The sequence below is a fragment of the Mesoplodon bidens genome (assembly GCF_964165515.1).
Source record: "Mesoplodon bidens genome assembly, chromosome: 11".
NCBI lineage: Eukaryota > Metazoa > Chordata > Mammalia > Artiodactyla > Ziphiidae > Mesoplodon > Mesoplodon bidens.
Window position 1 is genome coordinate 58,022,547 of NC_138167.1, and position 8,610 is coordinate 58,031,156.

Sequence of the window (8,610 nt, forward strand, 5' to 3'; positions counted from 1 at the left end):
GTAGAGATAGGCACCAAACCCATTTGATTTGTCTCACATGCGTTTGTTTAAGACAACCGTCATCAGGTCCACCAGCGGCACAGACCTCAGCCACGTTCTCTGGGGCCCTGGACTCAGCACTGTAAGTCCCAGAGGCATCCTTACTGCCAAACTGCCAGGGCTGGGTTTGCTTTCCCCTTCTTACAAGCTGTTGGCTGTGAGCTTAGCTGAGGCTGTTGCATGGATGCTGCCAGAAGACACGCGACTCCTGGGTCAGAGATGAAGGACTTCATCACTCATGGTGACCGTGAGCACCAGCTGATCTGGGACGCACTGTGGCCCAGATGGATGACGCACGCACAGTGGGCCCATGTCACGGTGGGGGAACAGTGAGCTTGGGGCACTTGCTGCTTTTTCAGGAAGCTCTTTGTCCTGGAGGGAGACATTACCTCACCCTGAGACGTGGCCCAAGTGAAGGGTGGTCAGGGCCTTGCACGGACAGAGCGCAGCTCGAAGGACACGTAGGAGGGCACAAGAGACCAAGGGCTGTCTCTCCCAACACGAAGTACCTGTGTGCACGCGTGTTCTTGAGCATGCACGCACAGACACACACACATGCGCACGCATGCATGAACACACACACACACGCACACATGCATGCACACCACATGGACACAGCACAGGGTAGCTGGTCCACAGCACCCTGGATCCCCCCAGCAAACACTGTGCCCCCTTCCCAGGGGGGAAGCTCTGTGCCATGACTATGCTCCTTAATCCATTTTCAGCGAGTCTTGGCTCTGCCCCGAGAGGCCCTTTTCTCGTCGTCCTCCTCGGCCGTATACGAAGGCGAATGTGCGGGACACGTTCCCCTTGGAGGCTGGCCATTTCCTCCGTGGCTTGTGGCCTTAGGAAGCGGGGCTCTCAGGTCCTCACAGCACACACGGGCGCTGCCTCTCTTGGCCCAGGCTGGCGGTCCTTCTGCTAACGTAACCCTTCTCCCCAAAACTGTGTTTCCGTCCCGCCAACTCTGTGCGTCAAAATCCACTCCCACGTTTGTCTTCAAGATAGGTCCTTCTCTCGACCAGTGCTGGGACTCTGGGACCAGACCCACAGCTTCCCCAGAAGCCTCCTGTCCAGCCGAGGGCAACTGTCAGCCCCTTCCGAGCGCCTGGCAGAGGGCAAGGCAGCCGCCGGCCGCCTGGTCAGAGGCTGAGCCCCTGGAGGCCTTTCTTCCTGTAAGCGTCTCGATTTTGTCTGTTGCTGGATTGAGATGAGAACCTGGTCCACGTCGAGGCTCTGCGGGCTCAGTGTTTCTCCACCTCCTCCTGGAGGGCCACCTTCCCACACTCAGATCCTAATGTCCCCACACCCGGCCAGTCACAGGGAGGGACAGGAACACCGCTGGTCCGGGGCTGTCCTCTCCTGGGGCCCATGCGGGTCCAGGGAGGTGACTAGGCCGGGCTTAGGTGCTTCCTGCTCATAGGAGCCAAGGTTACTCCCGAAGCCACTCCAGACGATGTCCGGGTCCGCTCAGGGCGCACGCCAGCTTTCGAGGGTCCCTCCAGGAAGGCACCTGGCTGTGCCACACTGGGCATGTGTGACCCTCCGGCCAGTCTCCCTGCCGTGTGCCGTGTCGCTGCGGTTGACGTTTGCCTCGGTCTTGGTGCCCGTGGGAGAGGGCGAGAGGGTCAACCTCCTGTGGCCGCTCTTCGTCCCCCACCAACTGCTTCCCAAGCCAACGCTGCCTATTAGGGTCTCTCTCAGTTTCAGGGACCCCCATGCGTGCCTGAGTGGGTCTGTGCTGCGGTGACCACGCACAGATGACCGCGTGGCGCTCATCTCGGAGTGAAGCAATGCGTGATGCTCACGCGGCTGTGGGCCTGAGGGTCCCGCGGGATTAGCTGCGCTTGCTTCCAGGCTACCGGCTGTGTTCAGGCCAGAACCACAGGATCCTCAGCCGCGAGCCAGCAGCTGCCCAGGGCGAGTTTGTCTCTTGACAGCTGGGCAGCATGCCAGGGCTTGCAGCCTTCACCACACCATGTGCAGGTGAGAGCAGGTTGCCTGGCCCGGCCCAGCCAGCAGCACAGGAAGTACACTCTGCACCAGAGGCTGTTCTCAGCCCTTTGCATTTCCATACATATGTCAGAATCAGCCTGTCCACCTCAAGAGAAAGAAAAAAAGAGACAGACAGACAGACAGAAGGGAGGGAGGGGAGAAGGGAGGGGAGGAAAAACTGCCAGGATTTTGATTGGGATCACCTTGAATCTGCAGAGGGGAGAATTGACATCTCTTTATATTGTCTTTCAAATCAAAATCATGATCTACTCTACTTGATTAGGGCGTCTTTGATTTTCTCTGGGTTGTGTCTTGTGGCTTTTCAGGGTAGAGGTCTGGCACATCTTTCATTAGATTTTTTTCTGGCTATTTGGTGGTTTTTAATGCCACAGTAAATAATATCTCTTTTGACACAATGTTCTTAAGGCGCAACTTACAAATGGTAAGGACAGGTCTCCAGCAGACACGGTGCGATGTGTTTGCCTTCATGACCACCACCCGGATGGAGAGAGGGGACATTTCTCTACAGAAAGTTTCCCGTGGCCCTTCCCACCCTGTCCTCCGGCCATGCGATGACCACTCTCTGTCTTCAATCAGCCCAGGCTGCCGGGCCACACGTGGACCCACACGGCACATGCTCGCCTGTGTCTGGCCTCTTTGGCCTTGGGCAGCCATGCTGAGGGCACCTGCGTGCACGTTTTCCTCGCCAAGCAGCATCCAGGCTTGAGTGTGCTGATGGGAGGGTGGGTTGCTTCCCACTGGGGACTGTCACAAATGGAGGTGCTCGATCACTCCAGAGCAAGCCTCCACGCAGACCTGTGCATCGTTTCTCCCGGGTTTGTACTGGGGAGTGGATTGCAGGTCGCGGGGGATGCTTAGATTTTGCTTTAGAAGAAACTGCCAGCAGCCTTCTACAGTGTTTGCGGTGTCTCCACCCCAGCAGATCATGGGAGTCCTGACTGAGCCACATCCCCGCCACCCCTCGGCAACCAAAACTTCGTATTTTTAGCCGTTCTGGTAGGTGTGTTCTACTTTGTGTTTCCCTGGTGACTAGTCCTGCTTCATGTTTACTGGCCGTTCAGATGCCTTTCGCTGTGAAGTGCCTGTTGAAATCTTTTACCCATTTTAAAATTAGGTCGTTTGTCCTTTTGTTATTTATTTGTAGTGGTTTTTAGATAATCTGTATATTTTTTTCTCAGATATGTGTACAGGTAATATTTTCTCCCCGTCTGTGGTTTACCTTTTCACTTTCTTAGCGATGCCTTTTGAAGAGTAGAAATATTTTATAAAGGGCAATTGATCAGTTTTCCTTTTGTGGCTAGCGCTTTGGGCATCCGGCCTAAAATAACTTTGCTTCCCCAATGGTCATGAAGATGTTCCCGTATATTTCCTCCTAGAAGCTTTACGGTTTTGATGTTCACATGTGGTCTCTGATCCACCCTGAGTTAGGTTTTGCACGTGGTGTCAAGTCTGTTTGCTTTCATCTGGACGTCCAGCTGACTGCCCCCCACCATTAGCGAAAACACTTGCCTTCTCCCGTTGAGTTGCTTTGGCATCTTTGTCAAAATAGACTCTCCAAAATGAATTCTGGTTCTCTGTTCTGTTCCATCGATTGTTTGCTTATCCTTATACCAATACCACAATTAAGTCTTGATTAGTGCAGTTTTGAAATAAGTTTTGAAAAGCGATAGGTAAGTTCTCCAACACTGTTTCCTGCCCAGGATCTCCTGGACTGTTCTGTCTTTTGAATTTCCATTTAAATTTTATTTATTTAATTTTATTTTATTGTTCTGGCCGCGCCACGTGGCATGTGTAATCTTAGTTCCCTGACCAGGGATCGAACCCATGCCCCCTGCCCTGGAAGCATGGAGTCTTAACTACTGGACCGCCAGGGAAGTCCTCTATTTAAATTTTAGAATCAGCCTGTGGATTTCTAGAGGTAGCCTGGTGGGATTTTGATGGGGATTGGGTCAAAGCTATCGACCATTTCAGGGAGAATTGATGCCCTTACCACACTGAGACCCCCAATCTACGTGCATGATGTATCTTGACATTTATTTAGGTATCCTTTAGTTTTTCTAAGCAATACTTTTAGCATGGGTTTTTTCATCGAATGTATTCCTATGTATTTGATGTATTTTTGGTACTTTTATACATATATTTTTTTTTCTTTCTTTTTTTTTTTTTTTTTTTTGTGCTACGCGGGCCTCTCACTGTTGTGGCCTCTCCCGTTGCGGAGCACAGGCTCCGGACGCACAGGCTCAGCGACCGTGGCTCACGGGTCCAGCCGCTCTGCGGCATGTGGGATCTTCCCAGACTGGGGCACGAACCCGTGTTCCCTGCATCGGCAGGTGGACTCTCAACCACTGCGCCACCAGGGAAGCCCTATACATATATTTTTATCAATAAACTTTGATACTTTAGTAAATGGTGGGGTTTAATCTTTTTCTCTTTTTCTGGTGAGGACATTTAATATTCACTCTTAGCAAATTTCAGTGATACAATGCATGGTTATCAACTGTGGTCACCACTGGGAATCTTTGGACATCTTCACTCTCACACTCGTGTCACTAATCGTTTATGAGAAACTTTCAGCCTCTATCACTTTATATATTGCCTCCACCCCATCCTCTCTCTCCTTTCGCCTCTGGAGCTCAGGTGTGACGTTGCTCACACCTTCGCTGCCCCTCAGCCCGTGTCACTCCCGTTCAGTGTTTGGTTTCCTGTGCTGCCATCTGCACGGTCTTCCCATTTGTCTAGAACCCTATGAATCCCATCCATTGAAATTTTAACTTTAGTTATTATAGTTTCATTTTTTAGAAACTCTACTTTTAAATAAAGTTGGTTATTCTTTATAGTTCCTCTCCTTTGCCTAAAACCTCTAAATTGTATGAAATTACACAGTTAGCTTATATTCTGTGTCTGATAATGTCTGATAATTCTAACAGCTGAAGTCTTTGGTCATGTCTGTGCTGCTGTTTCGGCCGGCACTCTCACATTTTATTAGAGACGGATCATTTTCTTTAAAACATTAGTTGCGGGGGACTTCCCTGGTGGCACAGTGGATAGGGCTCCACGCTCCCAATGCAGGGGGCCCGGGTTCGATCCCTGGTCGGGGAACTGGATCCCATATGCATGTGGCAACTAAGAGTTCTCATGCCACAACTAGGGAGCCCGCCTGCCGCAACTAACACCCGGTGCAACCAAATAAATAAATAATAATTAAAAAAAAAAAAGAAAATCTTAGTTGTGGGGATTCTTTGCACTCCTTCCAGAACGCGGGTGAGCCCCTCAGAGGGTGGTGTTTGCCCCAGGCCCCTCATCTCCCGCCTCCTGAGGAAAGCTGCCCGCATCGCTCTAAATTCATAGGTTGATGCTTTGTGCCCTCCCTGCCCTGCATGCAGCCCAGAGATAAGAAGTCATCACTCAGACCTGTTTGGCACTAGCTCGGGACTCCAGTTTCTCTGGGTTTCCACCCACATTGCTTAGCACCAGGAACACGCCTCGCACTCCCTGGAGCAGGGAAGGTGTGTTTTGGGCTCACCTGTGCACCCGGGGTGTAACCTTTTGGGCTTGCTGCTTCTTTGAGTGGTGGGGTGTCTCTCACCCCTCTTGGGGGTGGTCTTCTGCCCCCGCACCCCTAAAGCCTTGGCAACTCGAGCCTCGAGGGATACTGGTCTGCAAAGCCTCTGAAGGAAGGGCTTCCCCGTAGCCTCGACCTCATCATTCCTTGCTTTTTGCCAGCTTTGTGTTGCTTCTAAGATGTTTTTCATGTTTTATGCTCAGGTTTGGTGTTTTTCCCCAGAAGGGCTGGTCTGGATCCCAGAGCACCAATTCCTGAGCGGACACCCTGTCCGCTCTGGTGATGTCCCTCGTCCCCGGTGCACCTTAGGCCTCACCCCCTCCTCCTTCACCCCCAGGATGCACGATGCATGGCTCTCCTGCTTCTCAGCTCCTCACTCCAACCCCTAAATGGATGGCTCAGCCCCTCCTGCCTGCCTCATGCCGCCCCTCTGCCGCAGGGGCCTGGCCCTTCCTCAGCTTTGAGCGGGCCCAGGGCTCTGTCCCGTCCCGCCCTACACTAGGCCTGTTTAGGCCTGGGGTGCATTGGTGGGCAAAGCACTGCCGGCAGAGCTGCCCCTTTGGCCACTGTGCCTGCTCACCCCTGAAGATTTGGCCTCCCCACCCTGTGCCCAGGCCTCTGGTCTCCCACACCCTCATATGCCACGCAGGCCCTGGCATGTCCTGTGGGTCAGGCTGGCCCCAGGCCCTGGGGAAGGCCCTACTCCTGGGCTCTGGCTCAGCCTCCGCTCAAGGGTCCAGGAAGCTGTGGGCTGCTTTGCATAGGTTCCGGGTGGCCCCCACTCCTGCCCACCCCACCCAGACCCACCCGGACCCCTGGGCAGGAGTGGCTCAGCCCAGGGCATTGGCAGCGGATGGCTCTGGCAGGCATGGTGTCTCAGCCCGTGGCATTCCTGGGCTGGGCCATTGTTGCTGGCTGGGCACTGCCCTGGGCCCAGGGGCACTACCCAGGCCTTGCTCATTCCCCCTGACTGGGATTGTGCCCCCTTGGGGGTGGAGAAAGATAAGCAGGGCCAAGGGGACCTCAACGCTCGGCTTTGAGTGGAGGTCTGGGCTTTTCTGAGAGCTGGGGAAAGCCAGGTGGGTTCTGTGTGGGAGCAGGTGGGCTTGGAAGCCAGCTGGGACGGAACTGCCAGCCAGGTGCACGCCTTGCAGCGGGGGAGGGCCGCCGCGGGGTGGGCGAGCCCGAGGTGGGCGTGCTGGAGGGAGCACAGTCTCAGGGACCAGTGAACGTGGCCAGAACGAGGTCTTGGGGCAGCAGGCACGGCTTTTGGTACCAGTGGGCCTGGTCTGGGGTGGTGGACATGATTTCATGCCCTGATGGATGCAGTCTGTGGGCTGGTGGGTGGCCTCAGTGGGCATGGTCTGGGGCAGGTGGGCACGGTCTGGGCAGTGGGCGTGGTCTGGGGCAGGTGGGCACGGTCTGGGGCCATGGACGCGGTTTCCGGGCGGGTGGGCACCGTCTCAGGGCCCTTCTTTCTCTCCCTCTCCCCCAGGGCTGCTAAGGGCCCTCCCAGCACTGTGCCTAGTGTGCCGTGGCTCGCTGCCACCCGCTGGTCCCTGCAAGCGCCGCTGTCCTGCAGGGTGCCTCCATCGTGCCCCTCGGCAACGGGCTGGGCGGCAGCCTGTGCACCCCGTGACACCAAGGGCCAGGACCAGAGAGACGCGCCCAGGCCCCACGGCCTCCAGTGCGTGGCGGGTTTCTTTGGAAACCTAGACATAGATGAGGGACCTTGTACACAGAGCTATTTTAGCAAAGTTGTGCAATCTTCACCATGGTATTTCTTGTGGAGCCTCAGTCCCCACCCTCTCCCGGTGCCTGCATCCCATGCCCACCCGCATCCTGGGCCCCTTGCCCTGCATCCCACGTGCCACACCCACACACCCGTGTTCCCAGACCCACACGTCTCTCCTCACCCCGAAACCGGCACCCCTCAACCCGCACCCCTGCCCTGGGCAGGTGAGAATGAGAACCTCCTGGTGTGTGGGCTCCCCAGCAAGACACCCCTCCTCTGGAGCCCCTCCCTCCTTGCTGGAGGGCCCCGGCCAGCTCCCCAGCAGCCCCTTGTTCACTCATTGATTCAAAAAAGTCTGGCTGTGCTGGTCCAGGTTCTTTGCACCCAAGTGCCTCCTTTCAACCTGGGCTGAGCGAGGGGGTGGAGGAGGTGCCTGCACTGGGTCAGATCCCCTCAGATTGTACCGCAGGTGGACTTTCGGGCCTCTGGCTCTCAGTGGGCCATGCAGGCTGTGGAGACCAGAGGTGGGGGAGCCCCTGCAGCCTCTCTGGGCTCAGGCTGGAGTGTCCCAACCACCCAAGCCTACAGGGGACAGGGGACCTGCGAGGGGTCTCGAGGGCCGGTTCTTTGTGGACACTGGGGGAGTCTGTAGCCCCCAGCCCTCAGAGACAAGACAGGAGCCCCAAGGGACAGGGGCCCGTCAGCACCATGCTTCTTCCCCATGAAGTCATGTGGTTGGATTTGCCATCCACTTCCGATCACCTGCATCCCCTTGGCACTGGGATGGCATGTTCAGCACACCAGGTGTGTCACCTGGTGGGTGGGCCTGTCCTGGGGCGGCCCTGGAGAGAGGGCCACTGCGGTGCCTACTGGGCCACATGGGGCCTCTTTGCCGCTCTGGGGAGAGTCACTGAGTACGGCCGTCCGCACCTGTCCCGTGGGTGATAATAAAGCAGGTTGTGGTGCTCACTCCCCGGCCTGGCCTGGGGGGGCAGTGCCTGGCCGTGCAACCTGACCTCCCGCGGCATGTCCTCTCCTGACTCACGCCATCTGGCTGACCTAGGGGCCCAGGGACCTCCTGCAGCTCTACTCAGAGGGGGGGCCAGAGCAGGGGCAGCAGGAGGACTAGTCCTGGACTTCCTGGCCACCCCGAAACACGCCAGCCTGCTGCTGAGCGCTCCCCAGGCCAGGCCCACAGGTGAACGCTGCCGGGTGGGCGCCATCCCCATCAGCTCTGTCGCACTGACAGGGCAGAGTG

The 8,610-nt window shown here is 56.1% G+C and overlaps 1 protein-coding gene across 1 annotated transcript in view; it reads left to right on the top strand.

Moving 5' to 3' along the window:
* TTLL8 (tubulin tyrosine ligase like 8) overlaps positions 1-8,481 on the top strand; it is a gene marked incomplete at its 3' end in the record, with an annotated part of 47,624 nt that extends 39,143 nt beyond the window's left edge. Inside the window, 3 exon segments of the mRNA XM_081250234.1 lie at positions 7,113-7,304; positions 7,577-7,596; positions 8,416-8,481. Of these exon segments, the coding sequence (XP_081106360.1) occupies positions 7,113-7,304; positions 7,577-7,596; positions 8,416-8,481 (278 nt within the window).
* Between the last annotated feature and the right edge of the window lie 129 nt (positions 8,482-8,610).